We start from the raw sequence: 15,414 nt of genomic DNA, 5'->3' as shown, positions 1-15,414 counted from the left end.
ATGTGTGGATGTGATGTGTGAGGTGTGTGTGAGAGTGAGTGTGATGTGATGTGTGTGTGTGTACTTACCTGGGAATCGGAGCCCCGTGTCAGTTGGGCCACAGCGAGCGTGCATTGCGTGAGGGGGCGGGGCCTGCAGAGAGCCGGGGCGAGAGGCCAATCCGTGTGGGGGGGCGGGGCCATGGCGAGCCCAGCGGCCAATCAGCTTTGTGTCACCGTAAGGACACAATTTCGGAGCATGACAGACAGACAGACAGATAGACAGACAGACAGACAGACAGACAGACAGACAGAATAAGGCAATTATATATATAGATACAGCAGCAGTGATATCAGGGGTGAGGAAAAATACTTGTTAGAAAGCTCAGGACAATCTTTCTGTGTGTCCCCTCCCGGCTCGTTTCCTCGCCCCGCTCCCCTCCCGGCTCGTTTCCTCGCCCCGCTCCCCTCCCGGCTCGTTCCTCGCCCCGCTCCCCTCCCGGCTCGTTTCCTCGCCCCGCTCCCCTCCCGGCTCGTTTCCTCGCCCCGCTCCCCTCCCGGCTCGTTTCCTCGCCCCGCTCCCCTCCCGGCTCGTTTCCTCGCCCCGCTCCCCTCCCGGCTCGTTTCCTCGCCCCGCTCCCCTCCCAGCTCGTTTCCTCGCCCCGCTCCCCTCCCGGCTCGTTTCCTCGCCCCGCTCCCCTCCCGGCTCGTTTCCTCGCCCCGCTCCCCTCCCGGCTCGTTTCCCTCGCACCGCTCCCCTCCCGGCTAGTTTCCTCGCCCCGCTCCCCTCCCGGCTCGTTTCCTCGCCCCGCTCCCCTCCCGGCTCGTTTCCTCGCCCCGCTCCCCTCCCGGCTCGTTTCCTCGCCCCGCTCCCCTCCCGGCTCGTTTCCTCGCCCCGCTCCCCTCCCGGCTCGTTTCCTCGCCCCGCTCCCCTCCCGGCTCGTTTCCTCACTCTGATCCCTTCTCCATAAAGTATAATAGGAGGTGTAACCTGATGCCACATTGATCGGGCAGTTTCTTTTAAGCAGTTTTTTTTTGATGGTCAGTTCAGGAGGCAGGTGAAGAAGTGGCTCATAAGAGGTGAAAGAAGCAGATTTCTCTGACCAGATCTATTACAGATGTTTTTATATTTGTTCGTGCTATTTCTTTCTGACAAGCAGACTATGGTGAACGGAGCTTTTTTGGGGTTTGTTTAGACTTCTCTGGGGAGTCTGGGGGGAAAAAAAAAACAACAGAAATTTTCATCTTGAAGTGTAGAATCTGTTTTTCTGCAGAAAAAAAAATATGAATTCCTAAAAAAGCAACATAAATGCAATAAACAGAGCAGATTGCTTTTAGGTATCTTGGTGCGGACATACGTGGGAACGTGGCAGATATTTGGCTATGTGTGAAAACGGAGCAGAGAGGACGGATGAGAAAACGAGGCGGATTATAAATCCCGGATTATCGGGTGACGTTTTGTCCTGGGCTCCTCCATTACTGAAGGATTGCAGCCTTACAAGAGATGAACGGTCGGAGACTCCGGAGCGCGGATTATTTATATGGGGGGAATATTGCAGAAAGGCGGCACAGGAGCATAAAACAACAAATCAATATTCTCTACAAGACTCGGCGGCTATTATGTAACACTTCCCCCTTAAGACATTTTTTCCCCTCCTTTACACTTAGCAGAATTCGTTCTACATAACCGCACAGAGGAGCGGCTATAAGAGCCAATCATGCCGCCCTCGGTCCACATTACCCGGCTCTTTCACCTCGCCGGTGGCTGCCATCGATCGGCCTCCCATTTTATCACATCAGTTACATCTGTATTAAAAATTGATGGATGCTTCAAACTGGAGGATGAGACGGCAGCGGGGGAGGGGAGAGTCGCCTGCCATGTATGACTACAGCCTGCAGCACCTAGCACGTGCAACATCACGTAAGGGTTTATTTAAAGGGACAGATGCGAGTGTATATATTCCAATTGGGAGTGGAGCCCCTTCCTCTTGTAAGAATTTAAATTGCATTGTAGGCTGCAGTACCGCTTTTCACCACTGTTCACCTTTTCCATAGAAACCAATGCAATAGCGCCACCTGTGATGGACAAAATAGCATTTTTTGGAGGCAGGGAGGTTCGTTCAGTAATGGGAGACGCTTTATTGTAATCACAGATAATAAATCTATAACGCGGGTTCCGTTTTAGGTGCTAAAATACTTTCCCTTTAAGAACCCCATCCTATGTAAGGATTGTTATATATGTAAAAGCTGAAGTCAGGCGTCAGTCTACTCGTTCCTGTGGGTTTGAAATGTCGCCGGGTGGTTTCCCGATACAAAAACAACTTCAGATTTTACCCCCCAATGATGGAGACTGAAAGGCGTCAAACCTCTGATTGTTCTCGATTGACTTTTGGCTCCGTATGACTAATCCTGGTGAATGAAAGCCGCGGTTATGTTCGTTGGGCTGCAATTATTCAGTTACTTCCATCGCGGACTTGAATGGCGTCTCGGCGGGGGCCGGGCTTTCACTCAATCTCCTGCTTAAATGTTCATCAACCTTTTTAAGACTGTTATTGTTGAGAAGCCTTCCCATGGAGACGCCAAGCCTGGTACATATGGAGGAGAGTGGAGGAGGGGGACGATATCTGATGGCAGGGGCATTGCTTACACCCCTGGATGGTCGCTGTGCTATATGGGACGCTATAAAGTGGCAGAGCTGGGAGTTGTTCTCCTGTTGTCATGGCCATCTCTCTACATTATGCAACTAGTGACAGATTCAAGACGAGAGTCCTTTCCATTCTTGACTCTCAATATTAAACATGTTTTCATTTTTGCAGTTATAGGGTTAATGTCAGTATTTCTTGCCAGAAAGCAGTCATTACCATCTCAGGTGTTTCTGGTTTGGCACCACTCCCACTCCCTTTATATACCTTCTGCTACCAGCAGAGGGTGCCAGTTATTCTCTTTGCCATTTGGATGCTTGGCCTGGAGGAGGAAGGAGCTGCTGAAACCCTCTGACATTTCTGGTTTGTCTATAGTCTAAGTGCTGACTGCAGCAGTCTGTTGTAGTGTTTTCCCAATGTCTATCTTCTTCCCTGGTGTGTTGTTATAGTGCAGCAGTAGGGCTAGCGTCCCTTACCTGCCCACTCCCTAGCCACGACTATTGTAGGGTCTTTTCAGGGCTTCAGGCTCTGGCTCGGTGACCGGTGAAAAACCTGTATAGGGACTAGCTGGGAGTGCAGGGTACAGGGGCAGGTAAGTGGAAGTGCCCATTTTCCCTCTCAATAGACCTAAGGCCCTCTATTGTTAAAAGTGTCCCAGGTATACCCGTTGCTTATTGTGGTGTATCCCCTGTCATTGGGTGTTTTGGCTCACTGTGCCGTGACTTCCGTAATCGCAAAATTGTAGACACAGGAAAGTTAAGGCTAACTTCACACATCGGGTATTGCTGCATATTGATTGCACAGGTTTTACGCACAACATCTGCACTAAAAGTGGAGCTTTCACTTAAAATTTGCTCCTGCTGCTGTTTTTGGGGTGTTTTTGATATTTTGTCTTTGCAATGGAAAGTGTAAAATCTGCAAAAATCGGCCTTTGACAACAGCAGATGCACCAAACATGCGATGTGTAAACCCAGCCTTAAAGGGGTGGCTCATGATGGAGGACTCCCCTTTAGCCCCCTTTTTGCATTTTTTAGCTAATCTCTACCAATACATGTTTGCACTTTTTTTGCCCAAGTCGACTTTGTAGCAAAAAGTGTTTAAAAGGAATAATAAATGTAGTGACCGGCTGCGGTTCTGTCAGGAGTCTCTTCTGGTACATGATGTTGGACCTTATTCCACGAAATAGGAACGAGAATTCGGCATTTTAGGACGCCGTTGACCACCACAGCATTACAGTGATCCCTCACCTATCATGGGGGTAACATTTTTAGAGACCCCCGCGATAGGTGAAAATCCACGATGTAGCAAAGTTACTTTATTTTTTCGGATTATAAGACACACCCCTCATTTGCCTCCCAAAAATTTGGGAGGAAAATGAGGGGTGTGTCTTATAAGCCGAATGTAGCTTACCGGGGGATGGTGCAGAGGGGTCACAGGAGGGGCTATGCTGTGGGCGGTGAGGCAGGGGCTGCCATCCTGAAATTGGAAGCGGTGCAGGCTTCAAATAATGGCACCCGGAATAGGCGCATGCACAAATTGAGCTCTCGGCGTAAGATCTCATCTGCGCATGCGCTGTCTCCGGCCCATTGATCTGCCAGCAGCGGATTTAAGGAAAATGGTGCCCGGATGTGGCGTATGCGCAGATGAGATCTGATAGCTCAATCTGCGCATGCGCCGACTATGGGCACCATATTTTTGAAGCCACAATGCTGATTGTTTTTGGATGTTCCTACCAGCGCACGCAAACACCGCCCTCAGCATCAACCTACTCCACCATTGCCCCTTGCCTTCTGTGACCCCGCTCTACTACCGCTGCCTCCCTGGTAAGATACCATCGCATCATAAGACGCACCCCCATGGGTTTTTGGTTTTTTTACCTTTTTCTCTAAATTTGGGGTGCGTCTTATAATCCGATGTGTCTTATAGATAAACTATACCCGCGATACAGTGAAGCTGCAATAAGTGAACCGCGATATACCGGGGACAACTGTATATACTGCACAGCGCCCGCTATGTCATTTGCATGCCCATGTGATGGTAGCATATGTTGCAGATTCCGTAGAAGGTATCCAGCCAACATTTGCTGTGTGCACAGAGCCGTATGCTGCTTTTTTCGTTATATTCTGAAACCATGGGGACACCAGGGTCTGCATTGGAGCTGTGGACAGATTTGGAGATGTTCTGGTGTCCCGCTCGTCTATATGTGCTGCGGTAGCAAAGGTGCATGATTATGGCATCAATTTTGGATACGTTCTATACTCTGGACAGCTTTAAAAGTAAATGACAGAAGCCCTGCTGCCTATGCAGAGCATCAAGATTTACAAAAAGCCTAACCAACCTGTGGAGTGAGCCCATGGCAGATGTACAGGATGGGGATGTTGTCCGTGTCCGGCCCTTGGTCAAGGCACAGGTCTGTCTTCAAGGAATTCTGCAGCTGAAAAGCAAAAAATACAAAAAGGTTCAAAAAACCGCCCCCAAACAATACTGACATGCCTAAAAGCCGCTGCGTACCACATCTATCAAATAAGGGCCATTATATAGAGTACGACTGGTGGTTATAAGCGATTTCACTCCATTGGTGTCAGATGAGAAGACATTTAACATTTTTGTGCTTTTTTTTCCCCCCAAATGCCATATAAAAAGCACAATAAAGCGCCAGCAGCGCACGCGGCCGCCATCACTAATGTGGGAATAGATACATATTCGGCACAATTTCCGGAGATTCGGCCCCGGGATGGGTCTGCGCGGCACAATCAGCACCAGGGTCACGTAGACGCGCGGAGTACAGGGGCCGCCACCGCCATCTTTCACATTGGTATAAAATGACATATTAATCAAAGACAAAGTGGACTGAGAAATTGGATCTGCTCCTTCAAGCAAAGAAAAGATATTTATTGTCCCATCTGATTAACAAACTCATTGTGACTTTAATGTGAAACATGATTGCCGCGCGCCCGGAGAGGAGATAGAGATTTACCGGCTGCGCGGCTGGGGCCCGACTGGAGTGACATTTTAACCTTGTCCTGTGACTGTGGGCAAAGTGAATCAGGACCAGAAAATTAGCTCTGGGGCGAGGACGGGGCGGAAGGGCGGCCGCCTCCATTCTGTATAGTGTATTCATGCATAAATCACCCAGATCCAGGGACTGATGAGCGTCTGGATAATGGGGCATTCAGAGCGCCTCCATTAAACACTGTGGAGACTCAATTAAGTACAGGACCAGTGGAAGTGATTCATTCTGAAAACGATGGGAAACTCCTTAAGCCATAGCAAAAGTAGTACCCGTTCAATGCAGGGTCCGGGAAGCTTAGTAACCGCCCTCTGGGGGTCAGATATGGCTGCCATAATGAAAGATAAGAAAACATTAAAAGGCACCTTCCCTTTCTGGAAAGTGCAGGGGCATGGAGCACAGCCCACTGTGTACAGGGTGTGTTATACCGCCAGCTGATCTCTGATCGCTGCATACGGACCAGTTAAATGCTCCAGTCGCAGCTGTTAATCTCAGATGACCACATATATGCTGCGTGATCCTTGATGTCCTCCGCAACACAATTGCTGAAACCCCCCTGGTGGTGCCAGCGAGTTGCTCCTGTGAACTGCAGACAAAGTTGGAATTTACAGGGGATTATTTGTACTAGAGACTGAAATAATGAAATACAGTATAATAAATATTATTTATATATATATATATATATATTTATATATATATATATATATATTATATAAAAACCACACACAGTGCAGACCAAAAGTTTGGAGACACCTTCTCATTCAAAGAGCTTTCTTTATTTTCATGACTCTGAAAATTGTAGATTCACATTGAAGGCATCAAAACTATGAATTAACACATGTGGAATGAAATACTTAAAGTGTGAAACAACTGAAAATATGTCTTATATTCTAGGTTCTTCAAAGTAGCCACCTTTTGCTTTGGTTACTGCTTTGCACACTCTTGGCATTCTCTTGATGAGCTTCAAGAGGTAGTCACCGGAAATGGTTTTCCAACAGTCTTGAAGGAGTTCCCAGAGATGCTTAGCACTTGTTGCCCCTTTTGCCTTCACTCTGCGGTCCAGCTCACCCCAAACCATCTCGATTGGGTTCAGGTCTGGTGACTGTGGAGACCAGGTCATCTGGCGTAGCACCCCATCACTCTCCTTCTTAGTCAAATAGCCCTTACACAGCCTGGAGGTGTGTTTGGGGTCATTGTCCTGTTGAAAAATAAATGATGGTCCAACTAAAAGCAAACCGGATGGAATAGCACGCCGCTGCAAGATGCTGTGGTAGCCATGCTGGTTCTGTATGCCTTCAATTTTGAATAAATCCCCAACAGTGTCACCAGCAAAGCACCCCCACACCATCACACCTCCTCCTCCATGCTTCACGGTGGGAACCAGCCATGTAGAGTCCATCCGTTCACCTTTTCTACAAAAACACGGTGGTTGGATCCAAAGATCTCAAATTTGGACTCCTCAGAGCAAAGCACAGATTTCCACTGGTCTAATGTCCATTCCTTGTGTTCTTTATCCCAAACAAGTCTCTTCTGCTTGTTGCCTGTCCTTAGCAGCGGTTTCCTAGCAGCTATTTTACCATGAAGGCTGCTGCACAAAGTCTCCTCTGTAGGGCTCTTCTCCACTTGTGTTAAAAGAAATCACAGCGATACTTGGCTACAAATGTGAGTTGAGTGTCCTGCATGCGGTCTGCGTACGGTGTTTTTTTTTTTTTCCTCACATAGCATCCGTATGACATGCGAGCATCATGAGAGTGCTATGTGAGTGCTATGCAAGCAGTGGACTGGCTACCGGAGGAATCTCCAGTAATACTAGTCCTGGCCGCGGTTACATGCACTGAACTCCGGAGCTCTCACCTGAGCTCCAGAAATCAGCCTGTCTGCAGCTGTGCTGAACTGAACAGCAATAGACAGGGAATCAAATCGCTCGCTGTTCAGGCTGCACTCCGGAGCTCAGGTGACAGCTCCGGAGTGCTGTGCATGTAACCACGGCCAGGCCTGGTATTACTGGAGATTCCTCCGGTAGCCAGTCTGACGCTGTATGCAAGTGACAAGGATCTGTATGACAGGCGCATGCCACCCGGATTCTGATTTTTTTCTCGCTCCCATAGGATTGCATAGGGGTGCGAGAGCTGAGACTTGGTGCAAATCGCAGCATGCTGCGATTTCACCGAGAGCACGAGACGTACCGTAAAACATTTAATCAATGAGCCCGTGTCCTCTTGCTAACACTGGTGCAAGTGCGATCCGATTTTCTATCTGATCGCACTCTCACATAGGGCTTTTCTCCACTTGCGATTTCTAACAGTTGTTCTAGAGATGTGTCTGCTGCTAGAACGCTTTGTGGCATTGACCTGGTCTCTAATCTGAGCTGCTGTTAACCTGCGATTTCTGAGGCTGGTAACTCGGATAAACGTATCCTCTGCAGCAGAGGTGACTCTTGGTCTTCCTTTCCTGGGGCGGTCCTCATATGAGCCAGTTTCTTTGTAGCGTTTGATGGTTTTTGCCACTGCACTTGAGGACACTTTCAAAGTTTTCCCAATTTTTCGGACTGACTGACCTTCATTTCTTAAAGTAATGATGGACACTTGTTTTTCTTTACTTAGAATTTGTATTATATCAAGAAAAAAGCAGCTACAGTCTATTCAGTAGGACTATCAGCTGTGTATCCACCAGACTCCTGCACAACACAACTGATGGCCCCAACCCCATTTATAAGGCAATTTATTAGACCTGACAGGGCCCACCTGTGAAGTGAGAACCATTCCCGGTGACTACCTCTTGAAGCTCATCAAGAGAATGCCAAGAGTGTGCAAAGCAGTAATCAAAGCACAAGGTGGCTACTGTGAAGAACCTAGAATATAAGACATATTTTCAGTTGTTTCACACTTTTTTGTTAAGTATTTCATTCCACATGTGCTACTTCATAGTTTTGATGCCTTCAATGTGAATCTACAATTTTCAGAGTCATGAAAATAAAGAAAAAAAAACTCTTTGAATGAGGTGTGTCCAAACTTTTGGTCTGTACTGTACATACTATAATATATACAGTAAAAAAAAACTTAAAAAGTGTAAAAATAAAAATGAAGGGGTTAAAAATTGCCCATGGAGTAAATGCCTTTTTTCTGGTATTTCCATGGTAATCCCGGTGTATTTCGGGTTGTACAAAGTTCACACGACTCTAAAATATTGTGGTGTAAAAATAGCAGTGAGGGCTGAATGCAGCGCAGAGGATTAAAGCCGCCCCTCCGGCTAGGAGCGGATTATAAATAAACCTTCTGTAAAGTGCGGCGCTGGCTGAGAGCCACGCGTTTCCAGCAGGAGTCATGTGACCGGCCGATATGGCACCTTCTCTCACATCCACGCAACACGGGTCACGTGACCGGTCATTAAATGGGACCCTGTGCCAGGGTTCCAGGTGATCGCATTAGTGGGGCGCAGCTCTATACCCCTCCTCAATCTCAGAGCTGCTCACCCTCTTCTTCATCATATCATTGCATAATAAACCTGATGGCCCCATTCACTATCCAAGTTGAGCTCTTTTTTTTTTTTTTTTTTTTTATTTTCTATTTGCACCAAATTTCTCTACTTTGCACCTTTTTTGAAGTCTAATTTATTTGTTTATGGGATTATTTTGGCGGGGGGTGGCAGCAGCCATTGTTGTGGATGTAGTTTGGAGTTTTTAGATATTTTCTCCTGACTCAAATTTTGCACATTCTTGAGAAGTAGCAACTAACATCAGAAACAGAGCAACCCCAAGCAAAGTGATTTTATGCATGGCAAAAAAAAAAAAAAAAGTACATTTCTTTTTGTGCTAAAAAGTAGCAAAAATAGATAGGAAAAAAAGAGCATTTTTGACTTTTGCAAAATATTTTTAAAAATAGGGAAAAAAAGCATTTTTTACTTCGGAAAAAAAAAATATATAAATAAATATAGAAAAATAGCAAAAATAAGGAAAAAAGCATTTGACTTTTACAAAAAAAAGCAGCAAATAAAGGGAAAAAAATAGCAAAAATAGGAAAACAAAAGCATTTTTGACATTAGCAAAATAAAAATCAAATAGGAAAAAGCATTTTGCAAAAAAAGTGAATAGGGGGAAAAAAAAAAGCATTTTTGACTTTTGCAAGAAACCATCCCCCCAGCAAAAATAGGAAAAAAAAAGAAAAAAAAAGTATTTGACTTGCTAAAGGAAAAAAAAAAAAAAAAAAAAAAAAAAAAAAGCAGCATTTTTGACTTTTGCAAAAAAAATAAAATAAAAATAGGGGGAAAAGAAAAAAAAAAAAAACTTTTGATTTTTGCAAGAAACTCCCCCAGCAAAAATAGGGAAAAAGAGCATTTGACTTTTGCAAGAAAAGAAAAAAAAACAGCAAAATTAGGAACCCCCCCCCCCCAAATATAGGAAAATAAAAAGCATTTTTGAGTTTTGCAAAATAAAAAATCAAAAATTGGAAGAAAAAAAACTTTACTTTTGCAAGAAGAAAAAAAATAGGAAAAAAGAGCATTTGACTTTTGCAAAAAAAAAAAAGCTGCAAAACTAGGAAAAAAAAAAAAAGCAGAAAACATAGGAAAACAAAAAAGCATTTTTGACTTTTGCAAAAAAATTCATGAATCGCATGATAAGTTGTCGCAAAAAAAAATCAAAACACAAGAAGAAAAAAAAAAAAAAGTCTTAAAAACCCCCCAAAGCTGGAAATGATGAACCGGCCATTCGTGATGAAATTCAGTTTTCCAGATCTCTGCTTGCTGTCAGTGAATTGGGGGGGGGGGGGGGATGCTTTAAGCCCAGCACTGCCCTCAGCTGGGGGTTTGCTGCCGTCTCCACAATGCTTTATTACGGTGTTTGCAGATTTTGGTTGCGCCCCTCATGGCAAAAACGCACTGAAAATGTGGATGTGGCTTTTTGCTAATTTTTATACGTGAAATATAATAATGATTTTATTTGTATAGCGCCAGCATATTCCGCAGCATTGTAAAAGATCTCTCACTGTTGGATGAGTGAGGCACTGGCTACAACTGGACCAAAGCTTCAGCTGTGAGAACTAATAGGCTTCAATTGGTTTTCAGTCTATGGTTGTAAATAACAATGCTCCTATTCTGACAGCAAACAGAGATCTTGAAAATGGAACTGAAACCCAAAGTCGCAGAACCTTTCATTATACAATGATTACATTTAATCTAGAAGGAAAAAAAAAAGGAGACACCGGCCCTTTAAATCCTCCAAAAATATCATTCAATTTCCCCGTATGTAGAGGATGGCATCAGTAGAGTCGGAGGCCACTCACCACGCCGTAGGCGATGTTGTCAGAGTAGGTTCTCATTTCCGGATACACTGTGACGAGGTACCACCGAAAGGTCTTACACTGCAGCCGCTTCCTCAGGGCCTTCCTCTGAGAAATGTCACCTATGTCAATGCCGGGGTCCTGCAGGAGAGAGCGGAGGAATGAGTCAGGCCCTCGCCCGGCGGCTGCCATCGCAGTCAGCGAGGAGAGAAGACTGGAAGTGATCGGCAACACAATAAGTGGAACGTCAGCAGAGAGAAGTGGCGAAACGCGGGGACTGACAGCGCTCTGCAGGCACCGGGGCGCAGAGTATTCAGCAGAACCGCGAGCTCTATCTGAACAACTGTAAATGATAGTTTCAGGTTATGAGGTGTCAATCGTGCGTTTTTTAACAACCAAAATTGGGAAGAAATATGATAACCATGAAACCTGAAGCAAGCTCTCCCCCCTTCTAGGCTGGCCAAAGCGCCCCACCCTGCTAGACTGGCCTCTCTCTTTTTACTAGTTGGTGAACCCACCCCCCCCCCCTCTAAGCTGGACGGCAACCTCCACCCATCCTCTAGAATGGCTGGCGGATCCCACCATGCAGCCTGGCCACCGGATCCCCCCCTTCTAGGATAACTGGCGGAACCTCCCCTATCACCCACCCCTGTAGGCTGGCCAGCGGACTCTGTCCCATCTTCTAGGCTGACCGCTGGAACCCCACCTTTCCTTCTAGGCTGGCCAGTGGACCAAACTTTTAGGCTGGCCGGTGGACCCCCCCCTTCTAGGCTGGCTGTTGGACCCCCCCTTCTAGGCTGGCTGGTCGACCTCCCCCCTGCTAGGCTGGCCGGTGGACCCCCACCCTCACCAACCAGTGGACCCCACCCTCACCTTCTAGGCTGGCCGGTAGACCCCCCTTCCCCTTCTAGGCTGGCCGGTGGACCCCCCTTCCCCTTCTAGGCTGGCTGGTGGACCCCCCTTCCCCTTCTAGGCTGGCGGACCCCCCCTTCTCGGCTGGCTGGTCGACCTACCCCCTGCTAGGCTAGCCGGTCGACCCCCACTTCTAGGCTGGCCGAAGGACCCCAACCCCACCTTCCAGGCTGGCCAGTGGACCCCCCCTCCCCCTTCTAGGCTGGCTGGTCGACCTCCTCACTGCTAGGCTGGCCGGTCGACCCCCACTTCTAAGCTGGCCAGTGGCCCCCACCCTCACCTTCTAGGCTGGCCGGTGGACCCCCCCCCCCACATTTTGCTCAGTGGACACTTACCTCTTGCGGTATGTTCCAAGCCATGTACACGTGACTCTTGAACTCGTCCATCCAAACCTCCGCCACCCGCAGCGCGTTCCTCCGGACGTGGGCCGTGAGGTCTTCTGTGTACGGCTTGTGCGCCCTTTCTATATGGGCTATCCTGGAGCACGGAAGGACCTCGACGCTGCCCCCACACTGCCATACCTGGAAATACACCAAGCACAACTGTCACCAGACTTGTCCAAATCCCTACTTGTTGATGGTTTCCACTGTTCATTTTTTTTTCTTTTTTTTACAATCCAGAGCGCTAAAAGCTACATTTCTTGGCGATCATGGACTTATGATTTTAATAGCTGGAAAACCCAATCTATAGAGGAAGGCGGATGGGCCGGATATAGCATAAACACAATCTGTCAGGAGAAATGGAACAATCTGTTTGCAGAAGTAATGGCGTCCTGGGCCGGGAATGTATCGGCGTCTCTGCTGGATCCTCGCTGTGCGGACACGTCTGGCAATGGAAAGCATTTCAATAACAAATAGTGCGGGTGTGCGGTCACCCCGGCGCGGCACACCAGACGGATCAAAGAATGTAATGACAATATTGATCACTGGCAGAGATGAAAATCCTATTTAATGCAGTCACCCGCGCGGCCGAATCCACATTACAATACAAAGAAAACAAATTATACCTTCATTACCATCTGTTACGTCCATTATTTATGCTCTACCCCACCGCCGGCGAGGGGGCGGCTCACAGCCTGGCACCCACCAGTGTGTCCGCAGCCGGATATTACAAGGATCAGAGCAAGTAATTGGGCATCTTACCGCACAGAATTAGAAGCTGACGTAAGTACGACTGACATTGGTGAAGGGTAAACATGGGCGCCGATATAAAGGAGAAAGACGCCAGCAATTCCAACTCTAGCGCAATAAAAAGTGCAATGTCCATTACATTACACTTACTCCAGAGCTACACTCACAATTCTGCTGGTGCAGTCACTGTGTATATACATTACTGATCCTGTACTGATCCTGAGTTACATCCTGTATTATACTCCAGAGCTGCACTCACTATTCTGCTGGTGCAGTCACTGTGTACATACATTACATTACTTATCCTGTACTGATCCTGAGTTACATCCTGTATTATACTCCAGAGCTGCACTCACTATTCTGCTGGTGCAGTCACTGTGTACATATATTACATTACTTATCCTGTACTGATCCTGAGTTACATCCTGTATTATACTCCAGAGCTGCACTCACTATTCTGCTGGTGTAGTCACTGTGTACATACATTACATTACTGATCCTGTACTGATCCTGAGTTACATCCTCTATTATACTCCAGAGCTGCACTCACTATTCTGCTGCTGCAGTCACTGTGTACATACATTACATTACTGATCCTGTACTGATCCTGAGTTACATCCTCTATTATACTCCAGAGCTGCACTCACTATTCTGCTGGTGCAGTCACTATGTACATACATTACATTACTGATCCTGTACTGATCCTGAGTTACCTCCTGTATTATACTCCAGAGCTGCGCTCACTATTCTGCTGGTGTAGTCACTGTGTACATACGTTACATTACCAATCCTGAGTTACATCCTGTATTATACTCCAGAGCTGCGCTCACTATTCTGCTGGTGCAGTCACTGTGTACATACATTACATTACTGATCCTGTACTAATCCTGAGTTACATCCTGTATTATACTCCAGAGCTGCGCTCACTATTCTGCTGGTGCAGTCACCACTGTGTACATACATTACATTACTTATCCTGTACTGATCCTGAGTTACCTCCTGTATTATACTCCAGAGCTGCACTCACTATTCTGCTGGTGCAGTCACTGTGTACATACATTACATTACTGATCCTGAGTTACATCCTGTATTATACCCCAGAGCTGCACTCACTATTCTGCTGGTGCAGTCACTGTGTACATACATTACTTATCATGTAACTTTTTGCAGCAGTTGTGCAGCGACAGATCGGGGCCCAGTGATGTAGGTGCTGAGCAATCGCTGGTTAGTATATACTGCCCATAGCTGATGACGGTGAGGTCTGTACTGGGTTATGGGGGCTGCTGGGCAGGGAGACCCTTAGCTCATTTCTTTGCACATATAAATGGCGCGGCCCCATAGAGTGGCCAGCTGCAGGCTCCAGGCAGGAGATGTGGGGTCACAGCGGGATTTGGGTCTATTCCAGGGTCCCTCATGCTCGGCCGCTGCTCACAGCGCGGTCATGAACAGTTTACAAGCTGTCTAGCAGCCATCGGCCTCCAGTGTGAAGGGCTCCTGTTCCAGAACAAGCCGGGAGCCATCTGTGTGGTGGGACGGCTGCCACGGATAACGCGGGGGGTGGGCAGAGCGCGGAGACCTACACATACTAATGTGGGCTGAGGAGAGTATATTATATACTGTCACCTGCCGAGCGGCTCTGCGCACAAGAGCTGACAATCTAACCATCACACCATCATCTCACCTGCTCTTTGTAACTTCTGTGGGATACTGTGACAAGCCCATGTATCTAAGCCCATGTATACTCTGCTGAGATACTGCATCTAATCCGGTCATATGGGATTTGTCAGCTGTAAGCTTTACCTGTGGGCTAAGCCAGTGTATCTAAGGTCATCTCACAGCTGTCAGTATCACGAAAGCCGGGCTTAGATACACCAGCGCGTCATACACTGCAATGTGTGATATCTGCAGAGTATGTATCTAAGGCCATCATGTGCGGTACTGTCTGCTGAACCTCTGTATCTAAGGCTGCTTTCACACTTCCGTCTTTTTCAATCAGTCACAGTCTGTTTTGTGACTGATGTGACGGATGCATTGGAGATTGTGATACAACTGATGGGACGGATCCATTGTAGCAGTTTGTACTGAGGATCCAGCGGTGGCCGCGGGTAACCCGAGTGACGTCCCCGCTGATAGCGCTCACTTTAGTTGCTGCGTGGAGCTGACAGTGAGCGGTCATTCTATACGGCCGCTCCTGTCAGCTTCCGATGTAGCAGAGCTGGAAGCGTGGTGGGGCCGCGTGTGGATTACGTCGGACCTGGAGGGGTATTTGGGGATTAATAAAGTGGTGAAAGAGGGTGGTTTTTTTTGTCTTTTATTTCAAATAAAGGATTTTTCAGTGTTTGTGTTTATTTACTTTCACTTACAGTTTAGTGATCAGGGGTGTCTCAGACACTTGCCATCACTTAGCTAGGACTTCGTGGCAGCTATGGGCTGCCATTAACTCCTTATTACCCCGACTGCGACCCC

At 47.2% G+C, this 15,414-nt stretch overlaps 1 protein-coding gene across 1 annotated transcript in view; it reads right to left on the bottom strand.

Moving 5' to 3' along the window:
- Positions 1–15,414, bottom strand: part of GALNT18 (polypeptide N-acetylgalactosaminyltransferase 18) — a 214,963-nt gene that overhangs the window by 13,059 nt on the left and 186,490 nt on the right. The window contains exons 7-9 of the mRNA XM_075325360.1: positions 12,154–12,339; positions 10,910–11,047; positions 4,959–5,054 (exon numbers count right to left, since the gene is read on the bottom strand). Coding sequence (XP_075181475.1) covers positions 4,959–5,054; positions 10,910–11,047; positions 12,154–12,339 — 420 coding nt within the window. The remainder of the gene's footprint in view (positions 1–4,958; positions 5,055–10,909; positions 11,048–12,153; positions 12,340–15,414) is intronic.

The sequence above is a fragment of the Anomaloglossus baeobatrachus genome, chromosome 10 (genome assembly GCF_048569485.1).
Source record: "Anomaloglossus baeobatrachus isolate aAnoBae1 chromosome 10, aAnoBae1.hap1, whole genome shotgun sequence".
NCBI lineage: Eukaryota > Metazoa > Chordata > Amphibia > Anura > Aromobatidae > Anomaloglossus > Anomaloglossus baeobatrachus.
The sequence above is the reverse complement of the archived record's forward strand: the minus strand, read 5'-3'. Positions and strand labels throughout refer to the sequence as shown.